Genomic DNA, 25,849 nt, shown 5'->3' on the forward strand with positions numbered 1-25,849 from the left:
ATGGCAAAGAGCTAAACATAAATAACGTCTGTTTTTTGTCCGTGACATGGATTTCCATTAACGCAACCGCTTCAAGTAAAATGACGTCCTCAACATTCCTGTGCTGTGCTTATTCAGAATCTGGTATCCTACAAATGTGGTAAGCGTTTTGGTGTTTTAGATTGACAGCTATCGATTATATCAATGCGATTCAGAACAAAGTTATCAACCATTCTATTTCATTTTGCTGTGGTGACGACTGGTTAGGCCATAGTCGAAGGGTAATGGCGCCTCACTGCACTGCAGCGACTCTAGCCTCGCATCTCTACCATCGACCTTTGCAGCGGCGACTGTGATTAATGGTTTCACGGAGCCGAGCTCAGCAGCCGGCTGGAAAAATATCGATTATTAATAATGGTTCCAAGCTCATGACCACAGCATTCGTGTTAATAATTTTTCATTGAACACTATACATCCCTGCGTCATGAGACGAATTTAAGGATTCCTCGGAAAGTGGACATTAGGTACAGTCACTATCTAAATACCAAGCTAAACTATGCAAATACAGTGTCTAACTCCACCTAGAAGCGCAATATTTCAGGGAAGACTGTGTCACTTCCTTGTAAATACAGCACTTTCCATCCACCTGGTTGAGCAATTATTCCGTCAACTGACCTTAGAACTGAGTTTCTGTTATTCTGTTGCAGACTTTGCCCACTGAGAGCCGTTTCCTGAGATCCAAGACAGGCTTGACAGTTTTATTTAGCGCTATATTTCGGACAAAGTTCACCAAAGTCGCCCACCGCGTCCCTTTTCGGCCGCTGGTAATCCTACTTTGAACGTTCACATTAAGTTCAGCGCTAGTAGCGCTGCTACACTGCTATCGCTCAGCGCAGTTACTAGCAGGCACACTACAGTTTGGTCGGAGGCTGCACGGAATCTGCTGCAGTATGCACGCGGTGTTGGTGGCTGACCCCGGCCCAAGTCGACCCCCTCTGGCACGGCCATTCGACCTGATCAGCTGCAGCGGTCTGACCTGGCTTCTCTGACCAGTGACCAGTCGGGCTGACCCGATCAGTGGTCTAGCCTAGCTTCTCTGACTGAGCCGCTGACCCGATCACGTTCTGACCTGTCTGCTCTGACCGCTCGCTGGTCCGATCAGCGGTCTGACCTGCTGCTCTGACCGCTCCGCTGACCCGACCAGCGCGGCGGTCTGACCTGGCGGCTGCTCTGACCGCTCGCTGACCTCTGAGCCGAACGGAGCGGACGGATCAGCGCCGACGATTGGCCGGAGGCGGCTGCAAAGGGCGCCGCTTCTGCCAGCTATTAGCGGCGTCACTCAGCACGGCGCTGCAGCCCGAGCTGCGGCCAATATGGCTGCTGCAGCCGGGCCGAGTTTCCGCGAACGGAACACGGCCCCGTGCTCGGTGGCCACCGGAACCCGTCTCGGCAGCGCTCAAGGGTGTGTGAAGTGATGCATCTGAATGCATCAGAGCTCATTCAGAGCTGAATATATTCACCGGCATTATGTAAGAAGGTAGCGTTATCATTACGTGTGCTTGTGCCGTTTCTACGTGAAATGTGTGGTGGTGGGTAGAATGATGAAATCGACGATGATCTTTTTTGCCGCGGAAGAATATAAACTGACAACAATTAATTCCAAAAAACAGCATAAAGGTGCATGTCAATTTGCCTGGCGTGGACTAATCTCGTGCGTGTCTCGTGCGTGTCTAATTATAACACATCACAGTTTGTTATCACAATAAGACCTGGAGCCTCTTATCTCACGTCAGTATTATTATGAATAAGCGTTCCTGGCCTCATCCATTACACAAAGCACCCTGATGTTCCCAAGAAGCAAATAATAAAACAAAGGAGCGTTTCTGCCCTGTCAGCGCCGTTCGGTAACAAGTTACTCGTGTCTCCGTCGGCGCAGACGGGGCAGAGCCGGCCGTGGGGCGCGGACCGGCACCCCCCCCCCCCGGGCCGCCGTCGCAGTCGACGCAGCACCCTGCCGCTGACGAATAGGCCGATCGGCGGCCGGAGCCGAAACCGACGCCCGGTGCCGTCACCCCCGGCCAATGGTATAGAGACGGAAGACGGTATCAGGGCGGAAGTGATGTCAGAAATTTTATGGAGTGACTTTTTAGAGGCCATGAGTGATAGAGATGCTAGCGAGCTTTGTTGCAACACAGGGTTTGGTGTTTTGTTATTTGACGTAACAATGCTGAACGTGAATGATGATTCTAGGCTGATTATGATTAGGGCTTAAGTTATTAACGCAATAGACATACTTAGCACAACGTTACTTCCTACTTTCTAAACAGCATTACTGCGTTTGATCAAAACCTTCAAAAATTTGTCATACTTTGGATAACGGGGATCTTATGGATTACACTTTTGGAATATTTAGCCTGTAGCAGCCAGCTATGACGTTCTTCCAATGACTTTACTGTTTTCCTACTACCCTTTCCACAAGTCTCTTTCTTCGCATTAGTATCCAACGATGAGCCGGTATAGATATTGGAACATTTGTGTGTGGCACTTCAATTATACCGAGGTTTCGGTTGTTTGCTCAGTCGGCGCACGCAGACAAAGGTCGTTACTCAGCGTAACCTGTTTTGCGGGACGCTCCGTATTTCTTTGGGCGAGGAGGTGTGTTGTTTACGATGCCGGTGGATATTGTTTTGTGGAGCTGGGTCGGAGAAGAACTCTGTCTGACTGACCGGGGAGGTCGGCGGGTCTCTGAGGAGACCTGACAGCCGCGCAGAAATGGAGAACCGAACTGAACCCGAGCCGAGAACCAAACTGAAACTCAGCGACATCACCAGCCGGGAGAGAGAACAGAAAACTCTGAAACTGCTAGTTTGTTACCAAAAATAACTTTCCGCACTATTTCTTCAAAAATACAGGTGGCATTAATTATTTTACTGTATGCCTGGCCTATTCAAATACATTAGCCAGAGGGGTGTGGTAATAACTGGTGTAAGCAAATTGACCACGGTCAAAAATGTATTACCAGAATGCACTTAAGCCAACATTTTGGGATGGTCTCGTTCCTAAGTCGGCTAAGAGCTTCGGTCCAGAAAATAAATTTATCGTTGGCATACAGTAAAATACATACCAAACTCGGCCGGTGATAAATTTTCAAGACCTCAGTCCTTACTGATTTTTGAACTCGGCCTTCGGCCTCGTTCAAAAATCCAGTAAGGACCTCGGTCTTGAAAATTTATTTACACCGGCCTCGTTCAGTATTATATAACACCAAGGATTCCACAGGCTACGTTCCGGTTCGCCTATTTTACCTTATCAAAATTCTTGCATAACATTTCATAGGGTCACTTTTTAGAAACATGAAAGCAGACGTCCCTTCAGAATATCAAATAAATACGTATTTAGTTATATCCAAAATAAGTCTAAGGAAACTCCATCATCAAGACTTTATGTTCCCTCCATTGCTATATTTTATTTTGAGGCGCACTCATTGACTAAGCTGATTGAAGACGGCCTTTCGGCCGCTTAGATAAGTGCTGGTATCGGAGAGAAACGAGAAGTGCCAGGTCGGACCCCGGACCCTTGACTCCCTATCTGTCGACAATTTATCACCACCTCTGCCGAGCTCTGTCTTTGGCAGAGGCGTGGGAAACGAGTCACGCCGGCTCTCGATACAAAGTGCGGCTGTGACCATCCAAGACGCACTCTGGTCTGTTTGGATTGGATCTGCTATCATAACATGGTAATGGGAGGCGACACTCTCGTCCCCTCCGGCAGAAATCCGCACAGGCGTTCTCATGCTTCGGGCTTATAGCCGCAATTATGGTAGAAATCGATAGCTACTAAAGGCATACCAGACCTAAGAGTCATTACCTTTGGCTGTCTGATTTCCTGCTCCTCTCTCTCTCTCTCTCTCTCTCTCTCTCTCTCTTTCTCCCTCTCTCCCTTTCTCTCCCTCCCTCGTTCTCCCTCTCCACTGTGTGCCGCGCGGATGTAGCCGTTTCGGCTGAGCCGAGTCGCTGTTTGCCAGTCGACCACCCCGAGTCGTTCGACTCTCGTTGGGCCCGTCCGGTGTTTTTACTTCAGGTCTGTGGCGACGTCAATATAGATTGCTCTGAGAGGCGAGGGCCAGCGGTCAGATCGCTCATCAAACAGGCGGCTCATTTCGGAGGGCCTCGATCACCGAACCTCTTGTGCCTCCACCGCCGCCGCTGCAGAATTGAGTCGACCAGATGGCTTTTTAAAGCTGGAAGAGTGCAATCTGATACGCTATAGCTGATAGAATGCGATGCCGCCATCGTCAATGCATTAGGAAAGGATAAGAGGAGGGTCCCATCGGGTGAATATCAGCATTTGCGCTGATGCTCAAAGGGCTCGGTAGATTGGTCCGCCGCGCGAACGTGGCACCTCGATATGGAACTGCTTACGCATCAATTTGAGGCGGCATTGCTATCGTCATTTTTCCTAAGGGCTGTGACATCTGCACCAATATATTGAAAATTGCCCCAAATAAGAATAAAAATGCTTCCTGTAACAGGAAATTTTAAGCTATGTTTTACAGAAGGGCAGCTCTGTTTCTTCCTCCAATAAAATAACGAAAAGTCCACCTTAACGCTTCAAATCCAGATGTGACTAGTGGATCCCGCGAAGTTGTAATAGGCTCGCTGTCTCCATAGCTCACGTCTGCCAACTTCAAGCGGCTAACGACCAAACTTACATAGAGTCGCAGGATGAGCCTCTATGAGCGATAGGTCACCCGTCAACAGGCTGGGCTAATTAGAGTCTGGAAAACGTGCCGTTGCCTCGCTCTGTAAACGGTGTCCGCCAGCTGTCGGGCGCTGAAATGGTGAGTCATAAGCAGCTGCCAATGGAAGGGTTACATACCATTTTCAACACTCAGCTCACGCTATTTTCAGAATTGTTGAGCATAGTACTTAATGATTTAAAGCAGGCGCTTTGCGTAGCATGCGCCCAGCGCCTGAGGGCCTTTGCCAATCGGCGTCGAACCGTTCGAACTTTCCAGCGGCATCAGTTGGTTTTAAAAATCATTTTACGGGTTCAAGTCTGATATATGACTTGAAAGTGGCTCGTAGCCTGCATACTGATGCTGTGCGTTTAATCATGGCGAATGGACGTCGACAAATGATGACTTCGTTCGCAGCCCGGACTCCCTGCTGAACTCACATACATATATCCCGCAAGGATCTGAGCTCATCGACCTTCTCTAACTTCGTTTTGAAAGCGATCGAAAAATGGAATAATTATGAGCTTATTATAGCGCTGTATTTTTTCACAACAATTTGCGAATGTTTATCAAAATCAGATAGAGCATATACCTTCACAGTACCAATCAGTACCGAACCCTAAGCTGAATAGACTCAAGACGCTCGGGGTCACGCGATTCGTCCTGCTCCCGAGTTTATGCCTCAGAGCTGCTCGCTCCTTTTCATCGCGGTACATCAAAATTTCATCGTGTTCTCAGACTCTGCACGATGCAGGGGTCACCTGTTGCCGTATAAGACTGTTATCGTCAGTCAGGCGGCAACCTCCCTGAAGCATGACCACTGGTACCGAATCTTTTTTATTTGTACACACCAGTACGCACCGCCCTTACACACGCACATAATGACCACCGCAAAACGACTCTGTCAGTCTGAAGAACCCCCTCAGTGAGGTCAGAGTCCCTCTGACTGTCTGTATATCCCCTAAGTGAGGTCAGAGTACCTCTGTCAGTCTGTATACCCCCTCAGTGAGGTCAGAGTCCCTGTTGCGACCGGTCGCCGTTTGTGAGAAATCTGGCGGCTCTTTACGTTCGGGAGCCGGCCCGTCATTTAGTGGCCGCGTTTGCTCGCGTGTCTTTGACGAGTTTGGCGCACGAGACGCATCCAAATTGTAGACCACGCAGGCTCATTCTTGAATGAACCACTGGTGTCGAGGGCCGTCGTACGTATGCTTTCATTTTCTTATTGATGATTGTCTGAAATGTTTAATGAATGCATCCAAGTGATAGCTAGCACAATTAGTATTGTCTGATATATTTTCTGCTAGCTGTGAGCGATGTTGAATTCAGCGGAAATGGCAACAAACCAACGTAGCGCCACTTTCGTCGCGCTTTCAATTTTGTACTTTGATTTACTGTACTACTGGGTGCAGGTTCTTTAGTTTTGCTGTTTACCGTCATTAGTTTATCATTGTCAAAGTAGACAACGTTCATACATATGTTTGGGGTGGTTCTAGGGCCGTCCAGCTGAGTGTGAGCCAGCTGAGCCGCGGACCTACGAGTGCGGACTGAGATTGAGCCAGCCGCTGCCACTGTTTTTGTTCCACCGTCGTGCCCAAACATATCTGGTCAGTACAACTGTTAATTTAAAGATGCAAATTAGCAAACTGTTGATTGCGTGCTAACATCAATGAACTTGAACTGTTAAAGTAATGATTGTCAGACGTCAACCTTGACTTAATGTTGATTGAAGGTTTATTGCTGTGTTTATACGGAGTTAACAGCAATTCTTGACATAACTATGGATGCAGTACGTGATGTGCCCATACTGAGTGTAATTCCCATCTGTGATTGTTTGCAGAAAACCGTCCGTCTGTTTGTCTCTCCGACCGACTGTCTGTTGGTATATCACTGCCTGCTTGCTGCTCCTTGAATACCATTTGTTTCATGACTTTCCTTTTTTATTTTATTTTGGTTTATTTGACGTCAAGGCAGTAGGGACTCAGGACGCGTCTGAAGATATGGGCGAAGGGCGATTGTGGAAACAGTTTTCAGATATGTGGTCAGAAGTTTCAGACGTTGTGAAGAAGTTCTGATGTTTGATAGCTACCAGCAATGAAGGAAGTTTCAGATGTGCAAGTTTGCAAGTGGGTTCAAGTTGTCAGGTGTGCTGTGAAATGCCTCTGTAAGATCAAGATGTTTGTTGAGTAGTTGTGCACTGTTCACATATGGCAAGATGGATTTGTCTGAAGTGCGAAAGTTGAAAAATGTTCGGGCCAGACGACTAGGATCCCTCACCAATCTCAGGAGGCGTGCTCTTGTGATTGTGAATGCAAGGGGCAGTCGTACAGAGCTGACAAGCTTGTTGAAAGATCTTGATGCTGCTGCAGATAGCGTCACAGAAGCACATCATGCTTATATTGAAGTACTTGTAAATGAAGAGCAAACTCAGACTGCTGAGAAAACCTACAATGAAGCCATCCAGTCCTATGACAACACTGTGGAAAGAATTGGTGAATATCTGGAAGAGAGAAAGGATGAGCCTCAATCAGTTGTTTCTGGGCTAAGCAAAAGGAGTGCAACTCAGCAGTCAGGAACCTCAGCTGCATCCATGGGGACCAGAGAGGCAGAAATCCAACTGAAGTTGAAACAGCTGAAGCTGGAGCAGCTAACTCAGCAGTTGTCACAAGAAAAGGAGGAAGAAGCACTCAAGCAGAAGCACAAACTGCAGGCTGTGCAAGATGAGGTAGAAGCAGCCAGGCTAGAAGCAACCCTACGTAAAGCGGCAGAGAGTGGTCTGGCCTGGGAAAGAAAAGATGACTTTGCTGATGAGAAGATCACAGGAAAGGAAGACAAGTTAGAGTTGAACGAACCGAAGGTGATGTGTGTGGGCGGGGATGAGAAGATGGCCCAGCCGGTCAGGGAAGCTCCTCAAGATCCAGGTGTGACTCATGATGTCGGCAGGAGTCTGCCTCGCCTATCACTGCGTACCTTCTCGGGTGATCCAAGTGAGTGGCCGACATGGTTTGGTTTGTTTAAGGCCCTTGTGCATGACCAGATGTCGCTGAGTGCTGCAGAGAAGATGGTGTTTTTACAGTCTTCAGTGACCGGCCTTCCTCGGCAGCTGATCAGTGGTATGATGTGTGATCCGAGCCTGTATCCTGAAGCCCTGCAGATACTGGAAGAGCGGTTTGGTCGAGAGCAGGACATCGTTCGAGCGAAGTTGAACACCATTTTCAGGCACCCATCTCCCACCATCAGGACTCTGGAGCAGTTCTACGCTGATGTCAACTCAGCTGTCACTGTTCTGGACAGACTTGACTTCAAGGGAGACCTGTACAGTCAGGAGAATCTTCGGAGACTGGTCGACAAGCTCCCAAGTGAGTTGAAACGGGAATGGGCTAAACATGCTCTCAGCCTCGAAGCCAGAGCGAGTCTGCTGGAATTCAACGAGTGGCTGAAGCTGCAGGTAAGGATCTCCCTGCATTGTGTTTCAGCTCCAGACAGACCAGGACCCGTTCGCCCGACTCGTCGTGGAGGCTTTACACCTGAGCCGCGAGTTGCGTCGGCATTCGCTACAACTCAGAGTCCGAGGACCGACTGCGTTTGTTGTGGCTCGAGCCACAGTCTGTGGGATTGCGCCAGCTTCAAAGCGAAGAACGCAGACGAGCGTGCGCAGGTTATCGCGAGCCAGCGCGCCTGCTTCAGCTGCTTGAGAGTGGGACACCGCAGCAGAGAATGTCGATCAGCAAGAACATGTGGTATTCAAGGCTGCCGGCTGAGGCACCACAGACTCCTGCACGGGAGTAAGAGGCTGAGGCGGCTCGGGCAAGGACCAGATACTACAGCATCTACGGAACGGCCTGCTCAGTTAGAAGCAAGTCAGCACACTGTCGCCTCATTCACCAACGAAGACAGGGCGTCGCCAACGGTCCTACTGCAAGTGGTACCCGTCCGTATCCATGGAGCAAACGGCAAGAAAAGGGACACTCTGGCTCTGCTGGACCCAGGTGCACAAACATCACTCTGCTGCGCATCCGCACTGCGAGAGCTGAACATCACCGGACAACCGCAGTCACTCCGTCTGCGCAACGTGGAGTCTGATGGCGAAGAGAAGGCGTCACAGCGTGTCCAGCTGACAGTGAGTCCCCTGGCAGAGACGGAAGACCGCTCCCGGATGATCTGCGTCCCAGAAGCCTACTCTGTTACGAGAGTTAATGTGAGGACGCCTACAGTCAGCGCCAGGAACAGACACGAGTGGAAGCACCTGCAGGATCTCAGCATTCCAGAATGCACAGCTGGAGAAGTGGAGCTCCTATTGGGCGCCAACTGCTTGGAAGCAGTACTTCAGACGGAGGCCAGGGTAGGTCAACGTGGGCAGCCAACAGCCATCAGGACCGCCTTCGGATGGTCGCTGACCGGGAGTGTCTTCGGTTGTAAGCCAGACGGACCCAAAGAAGTGATGTTTCTCCAGAAAGCAGACCAAGAACTCACCGACACTCTCCAGGACTGGTGGAGTACAGAGGCCTTCGGGACCAAGCTCGCCGGAGATGGGCTCTCCCCAGAAGATGTGAAGACAATGAAGATCCTGGAGGAAACGACAAGGCGAGTGGGTGACAGCTACGAAGTCGGTCTGCCCTGGCGTGACGAGCAAGCGGAGATGCCAGACAACCACAAGATGGCTCTAAAGCGTCTCACGTCGTTGGAACACAGTCTGATGCGGAAGTCAGAGAAAGCCAAGCTGTATTCTGAGGTCATTGAAGGATACGTGGATCAGGGATACGCCCGAAAGGTCTCCTCAGAAGAGAAGCAGCTCAAGGAGAAGAAAAGATGGCTGCTTCCTCATCACGCTGTCACACGGCCGGACAAGCCGAAGCCTCGTGTGGTGTTTGATGCGGCTGCCGAACAGGACGGGATTTCTCTCAACACGGAACTCCTCAAAGGACCTGACTTGCTCCAGAACCTGTGTGCAGTTCTGCTACGTTTCAGGGAGGAGCAGTGCGCCCTTGTCGCTGACATCTATCAGATGTTTCACCAGATTAGAGTGCGTCCACAGGACCAGCCAGCACTCTCCTTTCTGTGGAGGAGTATCGACCTCAAGAAACCTCCCGACATGTACCAAATGTGTGTTGTGATATTCGGGGCCAAGTGTAGCCCTACCGTGGCCAATCACATCCTGCGCCGCGCTCTGACGGAGAACCCTGGGACCGGGGGGACCGAAGTTGATCGTGAGTCACTGGTAGCAAGCTTCTACATGGATGACTACCTTCGGTCGGAACCAAGTGTGGAAGCAGCAAGGGCTGCGCGCCGGGAAGTCACGACCCTCTTGCGCCAAGGAGGGTTCCGCCTAACCAAGTGGCGCAGCAATCTGCCAGGGCTGCTGGAAGACATTGAAGAAGACGACCGTGACGTCAGTCAGAAGACTCTCACGTTGGTAAAAGGTACACCGCAAAAGGCGCTGGGTTGTGTGTGGTCCCCCAGCGCGGACACTCTCAGTGTCCGTGTGAAAGAGGTTGATGTGGCCTCTACGAAGCGAGGGGTGTTGCAGAGAACAGCCATGCTCTTTGATCCGCTTGGGATCATCACTCCGTTTGTGCTGATCGCCAAGTGCCTCATACAGACGCTGTGGCAGAAGAAGCTGGCATGGGACGAAGACATGCCCGAAGAAGAGCTGGTGATATGGAAGAACTGGCTGGGAGAACTGTCCTATCTGGAAGATCTGGCTGTACCTCGATGCTTGAAGTCTGCTGTCACTGAAGAGGTTCACACGGTCGAACTACATCTGTTCGCTGACGCTTCAGAGCGTGCCTTTGCCGCCGCAGGGTACGTCAGGTTCACAGACACCGCGGGTCACCACCACAGTGCCCTCATCATGTCGCGCTCGCGATTGGCTCCGCTCAAGCAGTTGTCCATTGTGCGTCTTGAGCTGCAGGCGGCGGTCTTGGCGGTGCGTTTGGCGGGCATCATCAGGAGGGAGATGTCGTATGCCTTCAGCCGAACTGTGTTCTGGACGGACAGTCAGGTGGTGCTCCAGTTCATCTCTAACGAAAGTCGCACGTTCCGTACCTTTGTTGCCAACAGAGTAGCGGAGATTAGAGAATCGTGTGAACCATCTGATTGGAAACATGTACCAGGAAAGCAGAACCCAGCGGACATAGCCTCTCGAGGGATGTCAGCCTCAATGCTGAAGGAGTGTGACCTCTGGTGGTCGGGACCCGAATTCCTGACCCAAGACGAACAAGAGTGGCCGAAGACGCGGATCCCGGGTCTCCATCCAGAGCAACCTGAACTCAGGAGGACCTCTGTGAAGACGATAGTCGCCTTCGTCGGTGATTCGCAGTCCAGGCTCGTGGATCCTTCGGCCTATTCGTCGTGGAGCAAGTACCGGCGAGTAGTGGCCTTGTCTCTGCGGTTCGTCAGCAATCTCAGATCAGCGATAACAAAGAAGCCCAAGCAGAGCGGAGTGCTGAACGTCGACGAGCTGAAGAGAGCAGAACTCCTGATCTTTCGGGAAGACCAGGCAAAGATGGCGCTCGACTCGCCAACTGACCTGTCTCTCTTTCGTGACGACCAGGGCCTCATCAGGGCGAAGGGTCGCCTTGGTAGTGCACCACTGGCTGAGATCTCCCGAGAGCCGATCGTGTTGCATCCCTCCAGTGATGTTACGCGACTGATCGTCTCAGATCTTCACGTGAGATCCATGCACGCGGGAATGAGCCACACTCTGAACCAGTTTCGGTACAGGTTCTGGACTCCGAAGGCGAGATCAACAGTGAAGAGGATTCTACGGAGCTGTGCTGTGTGCCGCAACAGGCGAGCTCAGCCAGTGTGTCCTGAGATGGCGGCTCTCCCAAGGGTCAGAGTTGAAATGGATAGACCCTTCGCAAACTGCGGTCTGGACTTCCTTGGACCTTTGACAGTCCGAAAGTTCCGGAAAACGGAAAAACGGTATGTCCTGCTCGTCACATGCCTCGCTACGCGGGCGATACATCTTGAAGTCGCCCATGGATTGGACACCGATTCCTTTCTACTTGCTCTGCGCAGGTTCATCGGACGGCGAGGGAGGCCGAGGTGTATCTGCTCTGACAATGGCACCAACCTGGTGGGCGGAGAGCGAGAGCTGCGAGAGGCGTTGGCTGAATGGAATCAGCGGAAGATCGACGAGTCTCTCAGCCAGATGGACATCGTGTGGAAGTTTAATCCACCGACGGCGAGTCATATGGGTGGTGCCTGGGAAAGGCTCGTCGCCTCGGTGAAGAGGGCCCTCCGTGCCGTGTTGGGAAATCAGACGGTGTCCGACGATGTCCTGCACACGACTGTCGTCGAGGTGGAGTATGTCATAAACTCACGCCCGCTCACCTACGTCTCAGGAGCCAACAGCGATCCGGAGTCGATCACTCCAAACCACTTCCTTCTTGCTGGAGAGACGGCGAGCGCGTCAGGACTTCCTCCGGGCGTCTTCGAGGACGGCGACACGACCCGCAAACGTTGGCGGCATGTGCAGATGCTCACGAATCAAGTGTGGAGAAGGTGGTTGCGGGAGTATCTGCCGACTCTCAGCTCGCGCAAGAAATGGAACAAGGAGAGACCAAATCTCGCCGTGGATGATGTCGTCCTGGTGATGACGGAGGACACGCCTAGAGGCTTCTGGCCTCTTGGTGTGGTACAGGAGACCTACCCAAGCGCTGATGGGACCGTGCGTTCGGTCCTCGTCCGTACACCGACTGGGGTGTACAAGAGACCCAGCCACAAGCTTTGTGTGCTAGAGAGGTCTAGTTCCCAGTAAAGCTGCCGATGAGTCATCGTTTTGCACTGATGAGCACTGCATTTTGTGTTATGATACCCACACGTATTTATTTTATTTGTTTTGTTTTGTTTTGTTACCCCTTCCCATTGTCATTGAATCCGTAGCCGTATTTATAACCATTTCCGACCCTCCTCGTGCCTGTGATCCTGGAAAGCAGCAGCGATCGCGGGCCTGGACTGGACGTCGGACTACTGGGCTGCTGTCTCCGACTGGCGAGGCGGCGTCTCGGACATGGATCGTCTTCTTCGCCGAGCTGGAGCCGGCGACTCATCGCTGGACTACGGCGTGCCGTCCTGGTGTACACGACGGCACACACGGACCTACGAGGATGGTGTACTTCGTGCGCGCTGCTGCCCGAGCGGTCGTGTCGGCTGGCGGCGCGCAGCATCTTCGGCTCGGCTACTACCGTGCGATGTGACTGTGCGTGGTGCGCGGAGAAATGACCATGCCGCCCGGGGGCGGCGCCTTCGGCCTCAGGCTGCCTCGTGCGGTGGTGATGCGTTACCGTGACCGGCATCGGTGAACGGCGTTAGTGCGTGACTTCGGACTGCGCGCACAGTGCGTTTTGTGCTTACCTGGCGGCCATGCAGTCGCGTGTGCAAGAGCCGACAATTGCTGTTTGCAGTGCTGTGAGAAGAATTTGTCTTTCGTTACCTTGCTGTGAGAGCATTTGGTACTGCATATTCGGTCGCTCAATGTGTGAGTTTTCGGTTCGTCCGAAAACTAGGGGGGAGGATGTTGCGACCGGTCGCCGTTTGTGAGAAATCTGGCGGCTCTTTACGTTCGGGAGCCGGCCCGTCATTTAGTGGCCGCGTTTGCTCGCGTGTCTTTGACGAGTTTGGCGCACGAGACGCATCCAAATTGTAGACCACGCAGGCTCATTCTTGAATGAACCACTGGTGTCGAGGGCCGTCGTACGTATGCTTTCATTTTCTTATTGATGATTGTCTGAAATGTTTAATGAATGCATCCAAGTGATAGCTAGCACAATTAGTATTGTCTGATATATTTTCTGCTAGCTGTGAGCGATGTTGAATTCAGCGGAAATGGCAACAAACCAACGTAGCGCCACTTTCGTCGCGCTTTCAATGTTGTACTTTGATTTACTGTACTACTGGGTGCAGGTTCTTTAGTTTTGCTGTTTACCGTCATTAGTTTATCATTGTCAAAGTAGACAACGTTCATACATATGTTTGGGGTGGTTCTAGGGCCGTCCAGCTGAGTGTGAGCCAGCTGAGCCGCGGACCTACGAGTGCGGACTGAGATTGAGCCAGCCGCTGCCACTGTTTTTGTTCCACCGTCGTGCCCAAACATATCTGGTCAGTACAACTGTTAATTTAAAGATGCAAATTAGCAAACTGTTGATTGCGTGCTAACATCAATGAACTTGAACTGTTAAAGTAATGATTGTCAGACGTCAACCTTGACTTAATGTTGATTGAAGGTTTATTGCTGTGTTTATACGGAGTTAACAGCAATTCTTGACATAACTATGGATGCAGTACGTGATGTGCCCATACTGAGTGTAATTCCCATCTGTGATTGTTTGCAGAAAACCGTCCGTCTGTTTGTCTCTCCGACCGACTGTCTGTTGGTATATCACTGCCTGCTTGCTGCTCCTTGAATACCATTTGTTTCATGACTTTCCTTTTTTATTTTATTTTGGTTTATTTGACGTCAAGGCAGTAGGGACTCAGGACGCGTCTGAAGATATGGGCGAAGGGCGATTGTGGAAACAGTCCCTCTGACAGTCTGTAGAGGCCACCCTCGGAGGTCGGCTCGCTCGAACGGCGGCTGGGGACGTCGTTCGACACAACAGTCGGCCGTCATAAGGCCAACGATATACGACTGTGTCTCAATAGACCGCCAGGCAGCATTGCCGAGCCCACCCAATTTATGGCAGCATGAGTATTCGAACGCCGATGTCGCCACACCAAGCTTTCAAGTGGCCAAGCTGGGATTGGGCTGGTAGAAGGTGTGATAGGACCGTAAGAGAGGTGATACGACTTTTCGAATTGTAAATCGCTCAGCATGTGATGCGTTCTAGAGCAAATTTTTTTGCCGGAAAAAATTCAAAGAAGTTCGTTAAAGTAATTTGTATTTTGGAGCCAAGGAGCGATTTGCGAATATGTCATCAGACGTTCCCTGAGTCATTGCAATAAAGAACACTGCTGACAACGGTGAAACCATTTTTTTCTAAGATCAATCGTGGTCATAGAAGTGCTATTACGTACATTTCAGCTTTCCACATGATACGATATGCGACTATATATACTGTAAAGTATATCGCGCACACTCTTCTCGCTATATCCCACAGCTATCCACTCTCCTCGTTCACTTCTCTCGCCAACGTGCTGGCTGATGGGAACAGAGCCTGGGGGATTAGCGAATTGGCAGTCGGCTGTCCGCACTAATTACTATGCCCCCTGAATACGGAGCTGTGTAATTATGACATGACCTCGACCTCGACTTGGTTAATCCTTCCGAATCCACCGGTTCAGTACTAATGCTCGACCTTTGCTATGTGGTTAGCGAGGCTTAGCCAGCGAGTACATTCAGCTGGAGGTGATATTCGCTTATGCAGCCGCTCTAAGGCCCACAATAGACCTAAAATAGTGTCAAAATTTGACACGGCTTCTTTGACGTATGGGATTGGCTCGTAAGCTGGCAGTTTTTGCAGTCTGCGGATCAACATTTGTCGTTGGGATTTCCCGGTCGAGAGCCATCCACTTGGAGCAGAAATCGCTGAAAGTTCGAGACGACGCCAAGAAGATGGCTTATGATGGTCGGGTTATCGGTACAAATGGTAGAAATGTCGTATATTTAACTAATATATTTTTATCAGTTGTGCCAAAGAAATGTAACAGTTTTACGTAAGGAATTGCAGAAGTTGCAATGTTTTCAGAAATAGTTTCCAATCCTGGTAGGGCCAAATCTCGCCTGATTTTCTATTGTTTTGCTGAGTAGGGCTATCCTAGCTGAAACAATTATGGCTCTACTCATCTCACTCATCAACCCCCCCCCCCTACTCTTTCCCCGTCATCTTCCTGCAATCAGAACTCGCCGACCGGCCCATCGTCCGGCCGAGACACGGCTCGTCGTATAGCGTTGTGCTGTTTCTGTCACTCCCACCCGAACATAATTGATCGCGGCGCTCGGCGGGCACGGGCGCCGCTCGCGGGGCCACTAGCGGCGCGGCGGAGACGGTTCCGGCGCGGCGGCTTTGGTGCGCGCTGCCGCCGGCCGGAAGAGGTAGACTCCGTGTGTCGCTCCTACGACAGCCACATACCGTCAGAAAGACACCGTCGGAGGCGGCGGCGGGGAGATGGGCAGAGATAAGCGGTGATGTGTGGAGAGAGGCGGGAGGGACAGAGCGGGTTGATGGACCGGCAGCCGTCTCCGGGTAGAGCGGGCCGTGGCGGCAGAACCAGCCGCGCAGAAGTGATGGCAGGCGCCGGCAGTGCAGTGACTGTTTTGACGGCACAGACGGAGCTGCCGACAGCGACACAGAGCTACAGACAGCGGGAACCAGCCGCCCGGACGGCCGCGCCGAGCTGTGCCGAAAAATACTGCAACTCCGAGATCGCATAAATCTTTTGATGCTGTCCGAGCGTCCAAGTTTGTTCGCTATTGCTCCTGTTTATTGCGGGAATATCTAGTGGAAGCATTGTCAACAGCGCCTGAACTACGCCGCAACACGCCGCTCGAATATGAATATTGATCATCATCTCTGCTCTAGTTGCCAATTCATCCTTTCAGTTCCAACTTGAGTGCTTTGTTATCAGAGCGCTTCCTAGTCCTCTTCGGCCACCGAAGGCCGACGTCTCAGACCCTGCACTGCAGCGCGGTTACGTACGGCTGACACAGTCCCGAGCTGCTGACTGGCCGAGCAGTTCGGGGCTGGTGCGACCAGCCGGGTGTGGAAGAGAGCCGAGTGAAAGGTGCGGAAATAGAGGTTTATGGGACATCGATGGTTGCCAATGAGCAGTAGACGGCGGGCGTTAGATGGTGATGTGCGGCTGACTGTGGACGTTGGACTGGTAGATGGTGTCTGGTGTGTGGTGGACGGTTGACGGTGGACGGTGGACGGTGGACGGTGGAGTGTGGAGTGTGGAAGGTGGACGGTGGACGGTGGACGGTGGACGGTGGAGTGTGGAGTGTGGAAGGTGGACGGTGGACGGTGGTCGGTGCACGGTGGACGGTGGACGGTGGACGATGGACAGCGAGTGGTGGACGCCTGGCGATCAGCAACTAAGAAAGCCCGTAACTTATTCGGCAAAGCCATTGGAACTGCATGAAGATTGAATAGGAGCTAAAATGTAGGAGCCGCGTCTTTCAATTGCCAACTGGGTCTGCTGATGAGCAGCTAAGTGAGCAGAAGACGTTTCCATTGATTGTCGCTGATTTGGCAGCAGCTCATCAGCTTCCGTGCAGTGATCAATACCTGCGGGAGCTGCGCATCTCCCTCCTTCCACTGAGCTGGCCTCCGCAGTGATTAACCTAATGGAGGTCTCGACGCTAGACTGTCATTTGGAAACGAATCAGCTGCACGTAAACAATAAAGTAAGGTACAGGCATCGCTTCTGACATTGGCCAGTGGGTATGGTTTTAAATAGCCATCAATCAAAATAAACAGTACCAACCTGGTTTCTAATCGATGTATTTATGCCTCATAAGATATATTGTTAAGAGATATTTTTGTTGTCGTGGCAACCTTCTCATGACAATCAATTTTATGGCAACTCTGAGGAGCTAGTCCTCAAATAGCGTTCATGAAATTAAGGGACCCTTGTCACATATGTCGCACTGCCCTTTCCCTGGCCCAATGTCGCTAACATGCTTAGATTTAATTCTTAGAGCCCGCGCTTTAGCGGTTAGCCGAATTACATTGAATAAATGTCACGTTTGTTAAATACTAAACACATGAACCATACCACACTATCAAGCGGTTTAACCTTTCAAACCTGTTAATGTTCAGAGGACACGCACTCCCCGGAAAAGAATGTCATGAAGCCGCTGGAATCTGGTGTAATGGCGACGTCTGCCCTCCGTTTTAGTGGTTTGTTGCCACGCGAGGTGGCAAAATGAGACATCATTATTACACCAGTCAGTCTGGATGGTCCATCATTGGGCTTAATTGGTGTGGTGGTTTAACAAGGATTGTAAGCATTGGTTAAATCATTGAACTTCAGTCACCTTCCAGAAGGATCGGGTGTATGCTATGAAACTGTTGTGTTTAGACCAAAACCTGCGTCCTGCCGTATTATTTTGGATTAACATTGAAATGGTTATGGTGCGCCTGCTAGACCGATATTTTATAAGTGGATGATCATAATTTATTTGTGCAGGATTGACCGGTAGCGAGACGGTTGCACATTTTTTGTACGAGCATTGCCGTAAAATTCTTCCCAGAATCAGGCTGTGGTGCTTTTTAGATTAGATACGTGATCGCTTTGGTCGCTGCGGCCCACGGGAGTAAAGCGTACATTGCGGCACAGTCTAACCTCAGGCGTATACCACTAGCGACATCTATACGAAGGTGTTGGAAACTGAGGCCCAGCGCTCCATCATCGCTGGGAACTAACGGATCTTGGAGTGATGCAGCATTGATGAAATACACCCGGACCAGATACGACTCGTTAGTCGTTAAGATTTTACGTTTCTCAGACCGGAAAAGAAACAACTCTATTCCTATAAGTGGGCGAAAATTAGAAGGTTGAGCCGTTTGGGCAGAGTGGGTCATGAGACGGGATGCGAACGGCCAAGCTCACTTTTAAGTTTTTTTCTGCGTTTTAACCATTTTCCACTGATATATAAAAGATTCTAAAATATACATATGTCTAGTTAGTTATTCATGAGTACATTTGACGTATCAGTGTTTTATGGAAATAGCCTGAGCGCGCTTATATCAAGCCGGGCGCATGGCTGAGGAATTTCCTCGGGCTGCCTCTCGCTCGGATGAGTTGTTTGAAGTTGATGCGGCGCCGGCGGCGTCTAATGGTGACAGATTGAGAGCGAATGAGTCGCTGGGGACCGCCGAGATCGCCGATGGTACCGCCGGGAGCCGGCTGCACTCTGGTGACGTCACTGGCCGCTGTGTGATGACGTCACTGGGTCTGACGGTCAGCAGCCAGTGCGCAATGGCAGTCTGACCTTACCTGACGTCAGAGCGAGCGACGTAAATCACCTCCTCCGCTGCAGCCCCTAAATAGCACGTACGGCGGAGTAGCCTCAGCTTACCCTGCCTAAATGCAAGGATTGATTCTCGGCAACCGCAAAATAGCTACCGGCGAACCCAAGCATTACCACAGTCTGGCTTTGTCTGACCTGACTTCGTCTGCCCTACCCTGACCTCGTCTGACCTGACGTGACCTGTCCGCAGGTAACCCGCTGCACTGCAGCTGCGAGCTGCGGGAGATGTGGGCCTGGCTGCAGGAGCACTCCCACCTGCTGTCCACTCGGAACGTGACCTGCGGCTCGCCGGAGAACCTGCGCGGCCAGCCGCTGGTCGACCGCTCGTCGGCATTCTTCTGCCCCTTCCCACTGGTGCAGAAAATCGCCATTCAGGTTCGGATGTCATGTGGTTAGAGCGCTATTTTGTTTGTGGTTTTGTGTTTGTTAGGTTGGTGGTTATTTTGAGGTAAGCGTATTCATCGCAGGCTTTGAAGTTTATTGAATTATCGTGGCATTTTTCAATGTCCTGGAGTTCCACGTCAACATTATCATTTCATTTAAGTTCAAAGGTAAAACGATCATCCGTGATCAAAGTGACGAACGCTTGACTTGGGGTGGGGAGCAAAATACCACAGTCAACTTGAACTCCGCATATTTGGTACAGGTGAGTGCAGCTTGCGTAGTCATTACTGGTTCATTTACACATAATGACATTCATGAACAAAGCTGATATCTACCATAACTCATTTGAGGCAATCAGTAGCTGTGCTGAGGACATGCGATGCACAGGTTGTTGTTATGTGTCACTAGCCGTCTGACCGTCTTTACATCACCCGTCTGACCCTGTCTGTCTGTGCTCTGTCAGGACATCCAGCCGCACTCTGTGGTCGTCTCCTGGCAGTCCCGGAACGCCAGCGGAGTGCTCGGCTACCGGATCCTACACCAGCGACTGGGCGCGCCGCCGGCGCCGCCGGCCGCCGGCTCCGAGCACGCGCTGGCTCAGCGCGAGGACACCAGTCGGCCGGTGCTGACGGCGCCGCTGGAGCCGCGGCGGCGCTCCCACCAGCTGGACGGGCTGGCCGCCGACACCGAGTACCGGGTCTGTGTGGTCGGCCTGGGGGACTGGCTGCGCGCGGAGAGCCTGGCGCGGCTCGGCCGGCCGGCCGGAGCGCCGCCAGACACCGCCAGCCCCGACAGAAAGTGCGTGCAGGTGCGGACCCTGGAGTCGGCGCCGCTCTCGGTGCTTGCCGCCAACCTGGGCCTGATCCTGGGCAGCTCGGTCGGCCTGGGCATGGTGTTCGTGCTGTGTGTGGCTGTGGTGTGCGCCCGGATCAACAAGGACCGCTCGCGTCCGCCGCCCAAACCGGACGACGTACCGCCGCTGCCGGCCGGCGCGCTGGCGCTCACCGAGAGCTACCCGAGCTACCGGCACTTTGCCGCCTCCAGTGACGAGCTGTTCGAGACGAGGACGTGACCGCGCGCCGCCAGCAGTCGTTAGTGCTGAATGGAGCCGCCGAGGGACCCTAATGGCGGCCCGGTGCTGAGCTGGCCGTGTGCTCTTGTTTGGTGTCGCCCGGCGCGATAAGGCCATGGAGAACGAAGCAACAACTCCCGGCCCGGGAAAGGTCACCGGGCCAAGAGCAACAAACAGCGGCGCTTGCCGCTCGGACCGAGCACGTAACTTGGTTAAAGTGGTTTTGTATCGGCGATATCGTTAACAAACTAGGCAAGTGGCTAACGGCTGGCGATCGTCGCTTTTGGAGCAGCTACAGGGATCAGATCAGAATGTGTGCTCTGATAAATACTTGTATGTTGTTCAAATGTGTTAGCAGACTCAGTGGTTCGGGACACTGACTGGTTTCAGCGTGGTAAAATCACACAGAGGACATTCGTCAGCCAAGCTGATTGTGTTCCAAACGATGCATTCGGGTGCCAACGTTTCCATGTGTATGTTGATGTGATGCTTATGTTCGTTGTTTCGATTCACATCGTCATCGTGTTAGCATTGTGCTAAGGTGGTCTTTGAGACAGCCAAGTTATCAGCTGTGAACATGTTTATGAGGTTTATAGCAAGACATCGTGAAAACTTGGTGACGTTGTGATAGCTTAACCAATATGATACATCGGGGTCCTCGCCGTAAACTTGACCTCAGAATGCTGATCCTTATATGTAATTCGTTCTTATGTTGAACAAATTGCTGTTCCTTTTGATTTCACATTTGTCTTCTTTTGCATGCTGTGTTCATATTATATTTTCCTTTTTAATGTTACTTTTCATCACTTTTTGCTGACCATTTGTGTCACATACTTCATGGAGATCTTCATTTTTGGCAACTAACATTCCAGACTACGTACTGTTGTTCAAAACTTCGCCGTGTTTCGATGTGTCAGCGTTCAGCTACGAACGGCCAGCTCCTGTGCGGGATCTGATCTTTCGGAGAATCAAATTCCGAAAGATCAGAGATAAGTGACGCTCCAATCGGTCGCTAGTCTCCCTGTGCCGAGTCACTCGACCATCAAAGGGCGCGGCTAGGGTGTCTTACTGTGCAACACGTCACAGTACGGCGAGTGTCGTATACGACTGTTGTATACGATGGGATTCGTATGCCACGCTTTGTGAGAGTGATCCGGTGTTTTCAGATCAATGCAGAATGCGATGATTGGTGCCCCCATAAGTCACCCCTGCGACAGGTCACCAGGGCTCCATGCGGCCGCAGCGGGCGGAATAAATTGTGGTTGACACAAGACAGACACGATCATAGGCCTCGACGCAATCTCTCAAATCATGTTTGTTCATACTTATAGACTAGACCTCGAAGCTTTCACCAGTATTAACTCAGACACACAGATCATCCTCTATGCCCACTGTCCTGTTGGCGTCTTTCCCCGACTCCCTGCGTTTCCGGCCGCTGCGCTGGCCTCATCTCTGCGCGTCCCCTGGGAGCCGATCTCATCACACGCATCTGACCACATCCGTCCGGCTGCCCGCCGACCCCAGGGCAACCTTCCGACCGGCCGGCAACTGCCACCATGTGTCACCGCGCTGCCTGATTCCGACCTTTCTGCCAACGCGTGTGGTGATTACAATCTCGCAATACTGAAACTGAAGGATGCTGGACTACGTCATACCTCAATCTCGGCGTCCATCACCCGGTGACACTGTGAAGTGACCGTTTCCAGTTTGACCTCATCACACAGTCCCATGGCCGGTGTGCCGGCCCCGGTCGGCCGATAAATTCCCTCTCCAGCACCGCTCCGGATATGAAGCCCCGGCCCGCAGCGATCCGGCCCGCGCCAATGGTGTGAGTATTTCGGAGCACGAATGCACCGCGCTGTTGCCGAGATAGAGTTATGGTCGCCCATGTGCCTGTGAGCTGCTCGGATGGGTGACGAACGACCTGTGATACCGGGAAGGCGGCGGCGCCTCGGGCGCGGTGGCGTCCCGGCCGGGACCGGCTCCGGCGCCGGCCGGGCCCATCCGTCTGGACTAGATAGAGCAGCTCGCACCACTTTGTCAGCGACTTTGGTCGCCGGCCAGCGCTCATTCGTTATCTGCCCGCGGTTTTACAGGGTTTCGGAATGGGCCCGGCTCACCGTCTGCATGTAGGCGGGGATTTATGAAATATGCTCAGAGCAGTAACGAGTCGGCTGCCCGCGCAAACGACGATCTACGACCGGCGCCATGACCGTCGAGGCCGCTGGGAAGGTACTGGCCACGGCTGTAAAGGTGGCCGGGCACGGCTGGAAAGGATACCGGGCTGCACAGCTGGAAAGGTGACCGGTCACCACTGGACGGGCACGCTGTGTTCGGGCTGAGCTGAGGTGATCGAAATGGTCACGGCGTGGCAGATGGACATTGAAGAAAGATCAGTCAAAATAAGGTAGCAGCTACCTAATTATGCGTATGTACCAACGTTTGTCCCGAGTGCATTTTAATTTCAGCTAAGTATAGAACTTCTATGGTGTGATAAGAACGGAAATTCCTTTAAATGCACTGTGGCGAGAAAGAGGTAGATCGTGAGGCTAAAACTTTAGCCGCAACACACTGAACTGTGGATGAACTTCAACCTAACACTGCTTAGCAACTTCTGGACATTTCACTGGCTGGGAACTTCGTTCAGATGAAAAATGAGACTCTCTGACGTCGCGCCGACGAAATGATTTTCTCGACAGCGCTGCTGCGAATTTAAACAGTTCCGTCGGCGTTCGTTTAACGTTGATAACCTGACGGACAGCAGCGTCGATGGGCTATCACGAGCTGCTGTGTCAATGCTGTGTCCCTTGGCTTAGTCCGACAATGTTGTCCATCTCCATAACAGTCCTATGGCCCCGGGAAAAAATGCAGCTAATGGACGATCCTTCTGGGTTTCACGTTTTAATGCGCATATAATGTCAGCACAACAGTAGAGACGATAAAACAGAAATTGAAAAATAAAACAAGTGCTTGCAACAAATCTAATCCCTCATTTTAAGCCATTAGTAGCATCATATTAACGGAACTGTGGGTAAACGAACCGTGTAGTATTTGTAGTTATAACTTAAAGGCAAGCTCTTTTGAATAAAATAAGGTCAGATGTTGATTAGTTATATTGAATGCACTGCAATTCAAGACAGTTTCGGTGCATTGCTCAGCAAAGGCACTGCCTTCTTTACCTCTCAACACCACCCGGAAACAGCAGCACATTTTCCACCCATCCCATGGCACTTCCTGCACCCGACGCCGGTCGGCCCTGTGTGTGCTGGCGGCCGACCAATATTCGTTTTTTACCGATAACGAACGGCGACAGGCTGAGACTGATGAGCCATTCTGGCTGAGCGATCACGTGAGAATGGCGAGTGGTTCTGTCACCTCATCGGCGCACATGTCGCACCTTGAGAGACGCGCCTGATGACCAGGCCGGCCGGGGACCTGTCTGGTGACCTGACCGGCTGGGGACCTGTCTGGTGACCTGACCGGCCGGGGACCTGCCTGATGACCTGACCCGTCTGCCTGGTGATCACCGCACAACACAGCCTTTATCCACTGCGTTCAAGTCACAGGGTCAGAGTATTTTCAGGAACTGGATTCAAGAATGGATCGGTGGGACGACCGAACAGTCCCCAATTGCTCACTGTCGTGTTAGTCTGTATTCTGTTCTGCGCCATTCCACACTGCTGAGATGGGTGAGTTTTGACACCATGTTCAGCGCGCTCTGAATGTCCTCACGCCGGCCTGGCAGGCGGTCAGCAGGGCCACGGTCAGTGTCAGCGCCGCCACGGCCATCATCATCAGCGGGAAGCCGTAGGCGTCCACCAGCAGGCCCCCGGCCAGCGGGCCGACCACCGTGCCTAGCGAGTAGGCGCTCCAGAACACACTCGACACGAACGCGTGAGTGCGCAGGTCGTCATGGAGACCGGCGCGCACCGAGGCCGCCAGCATCAGCTGGAAGCACGGGATGTAGGCGCCGCCAAAGAGCGCCTCCTGTAGCGTCATCCCGAGTCCGAACAGCCACCAGGTGGGCTGCAGGCCGAGGAAGGAGGCCGGCGGGATCAGTAGCTGGCTGGCGGAGACCAGCAGCAGGCACAGGGACATCATCGAGTACGGGTTGGTGGTGCGCTCCGCCAGCCGCGCCCACAGGATGCTGGTGAAGACGTACGAGCCAGTAGCCACGGTAAAGTAGAGGCCGAGTGTCGCCGGTGTGATGCCCAGAGCGGCAACGGCGTACGGTGCCACACACGACTCGAACGTGAAGAAGTCGAGCGAGTAGCAGAACACGATGAGCAGGCACAGCCAGTTCTCTGGCGATGCGGCAAGCGTGCGGAACATCTTCGTCACGTCCGACGGCGAGTCGTCCGTCTTCTCCACTGCCGGCATGAAGCGCATGTTGACCGCGGCTGTGACGACCATGACGGAGCCGAGGACGTAGAACGGCAGTCCGAAGCCGGCCGCCGCGTACAGACCGCCGCCGATGGCCGGCGCAACGGAGAGTCCGGCCGACTGGGCGGCCGAGACCAGCGCCACCACCGAGCTGGAGCGCCCCGAGAACTGGTTGCCGATGATGGTGAAGCCACAGGCCGAGACGGCCGCCGTGCCGGCCGCCTCCACCACCCTGGCCACGAAGCAGGCGGCGATGAAGCCCGCGCCCCCGGGGATGTGGTAGAACGTGCCGAAGGCGATGGTGGAGACGCCGGCCGTGGCGATGCCGATGTTGTAGAGCCGCGTCACTCCCAGGCGCAGCGCCAGCGGTGCGACCAACGGGTACAGCAGCATCTGTGTGAGCGCGAAGCAGCTGAAGACGCCGCTGATGGTGGTCTGGGAGACGCCTCTGCTGGCAGCCTCCGACGGGAAGAAGGGCACCATGACGGCGATCAGGGAGCCGCTGAGGACGCAGACCACCGCCAGCCCGGCCAGCAGCCGGCGCTGCCGCGGGGAGGACTTGGCCGGGGTCCGCGGAGACCCGGCGGGGTCTGATGGAGCGGAGAACGGCGGAGTGGCGGCCATTGTTCCGTAGTTCGGCGGCTGAGGGTCTCCGTGGAGATGCTGGGGTGAGTCCGGAGTTGATTTTGGAATTTCCGATGCGAGAATCCACGTCATCTTGGTAGAGGATGTGTAGTGTTACTATAAGACAAAAATATGCACTTGCTGCTGGCAAATGACAACAACGGCTTTCAATTAATCGTCTTCTGCTGCCATTTCATCCTCTTTCATTATCACGAAGAGTAACGACCATTTTTATCAGATTCGTCTATTTGAAACGGCCATGGCAAAAGCAACGTCGCACTAAGAAGCAGGGAAGTATCTTCAATTACGATCAAAAGTGCCTAATCGTTCTGCCACACAAAACACCAAGCTTCTTCGGCCACAGACTTGCCTCACGCTAATCCTACAGCCTTTCTTCCGATCACGACTTCTGTCAGAGATCAAATGGCTTCGTGTTACACCTCGGATCACAACGATATACGGTCACCGGCCGAGTTCAGAAGCGACTGATCTCACCGTCCGTATAGACCAGCGGTCACCGCCGCGGCTCAACTAGTTTACACAGATAACACCGGCGATAGCGAGTAAATAAACCGTCACGGCGATTTGACAATAGCTGAGGTCACCTGTGTTGAGAGCCGAGAGGACGAAACGGTGACCGTCAACCAGATCTACTTGGTCTAAAAATAAACCAGCCGGTATGTCCTGCTGGCTG

General features: G+C 52.5%; 4 protein-coding genes across 4 annotated transcripts; 3 read left to right on the plus strand and 1 right to left on the minus strand.

Moving 5' to 3' along the window:
• Positions 1-5,744: 5,744 nt before the first annotated feature.
• On the plus strand, positions 5,745-10,789 carry LOC122377533. Its single transcript, XM_043357644.1, has 4 exons — positions 5,745-5,916; positions 6,211-9,964; positions 10,175-10,418; positions 10,775-10,789. Exons 2-4 carry the CDS (start codon positions 6,930-6,932, stop codon positions 10,787-10,789), a joined length of 3,294 nt encoding a protein of 1,097 aa, XP_043213579.1. The 5' UTR covers positions 5,745-5,916; positions 6,211-6,929.
• LOC122377494 lies at positions 10,709-14,233 on the plus strand. The gene is made up of 2 exons (XM_043357558.1): positions 10,709-13,414; positions 13,709-14,233. Exon 1 carries the CDS (start codon positions 10,863-10,865, stop codon positions 12,477-12,479), a length of 1,617 nt encoding a protein of 538 aa, XP_043213493.1. The 5' UTR covers positions 10,709-10,862; the 3' UTR covers positions 12,480-13,414; positions 13,709-14,233.
• A 2,179-nt stretch (positions 14,234-16,412) lies between these two features.
• LOC122377495 lies at positions 16,413-21,419 on the plus strand. Its single transcript, XM_043357559.1, has 2 exons — positions 16,413-19,067; positions 19,540-21,419. The coding sequence occupies exons 1-2, from the start codon at positions 18,918-18,920 to the stop codon at positions 20,146-20,148; spliced, it is 759 nt and encodes a 252-aa protein (XP_043213494.1). The 5' UTR covers positions 16,413-18,917; the 3' UTR covers positions 20,149-21,419.
• A 1,824-nt stretch (positions 21,420-23,243) lies between these two features.
• LOC122377496 (MFS-type transporter SLC18B1-like) lies at positions 23,244-25,623 on the minus strand. Its single transcript, XM_043357561.1, has one exon. It carries the CDS (start codon positions 25,246-25,248, stop codon positions 23,857-23,859), a length of 1,392 nt encoding a protein of 463 aa, XP_043213496.1. The 5' UTR covers positions 25,249-25,623; the 3' UTR covers positions 23,244-23,856.
• Positions 25,624-25,849: the final 226 nt, after the last annotated feature.

Source organism: Amphibalanus amphitrite, unplaced genomic scaffold, assembly GCF_019059575.1.
Source record: "Amphibalanus amphitrite isolate SeventyFive unplaced genomic scaffold, NRLGWU_Aamphi_draft 000046F_arrow, whole genome shotgun sequence".
Lineage (NCBI taxonomy): Eukaryota > Metazoa > Arthropoda > Thecostraca > Balanomorpha > Balanidae > Amphibalanus > Amphibalanus amphitrite.

What these genes read in the sequence shown, in the direction of transcription:
- LOC122377533 (XM_043357644.1), top strand. Translation starts at nt 6,930, where the DNA reads ATGGATTTGTCTGAAGTGCGAAAGTTGAAAAATGTTCGGGCCAGACGA. An exon ending in TACATGGATGACTACCTTCG is followed by an intron (nt 9,965 to 10,174) that starts GTCGGAACCAAG and finishes GTGGTCCCCCAG; the next exon opens with CGCGGACACTCTCAGTGTCC.
- LOC122377494 (XM_043357558.1), top strand. Translation starts at nt 10,863, where the DNA reads ATGTCAGCCTCAATGCTGAAGGAGTGTGACCTCTGGTGGTCGGGACCC.
- LOC122377495 (XM_043357559.1), top strand. Translation starts at nt 18,918, where the DNA reads ATGTGGGCCTGGCTGCAGGAGCACTCCCACCTGCTGTCCACTCGGAAC. An exon ending in TGCAGAAAATCGCCATTCAG is followed by an intron (nt 19,068 to 19,539) that starts GTTCGGATGTCA and finishes GTGCTCTGTCAG; the next exon opens with GACATCCAGCCGCACTCTGT.
- LOC122377496 (XM_043357561.1), bottom strand. Translation starts at nt 25,248, where the DNA reads ATGACGTGGATTCTCGCATCGGAAATTCCAAAATCAACTCCGGACTCA.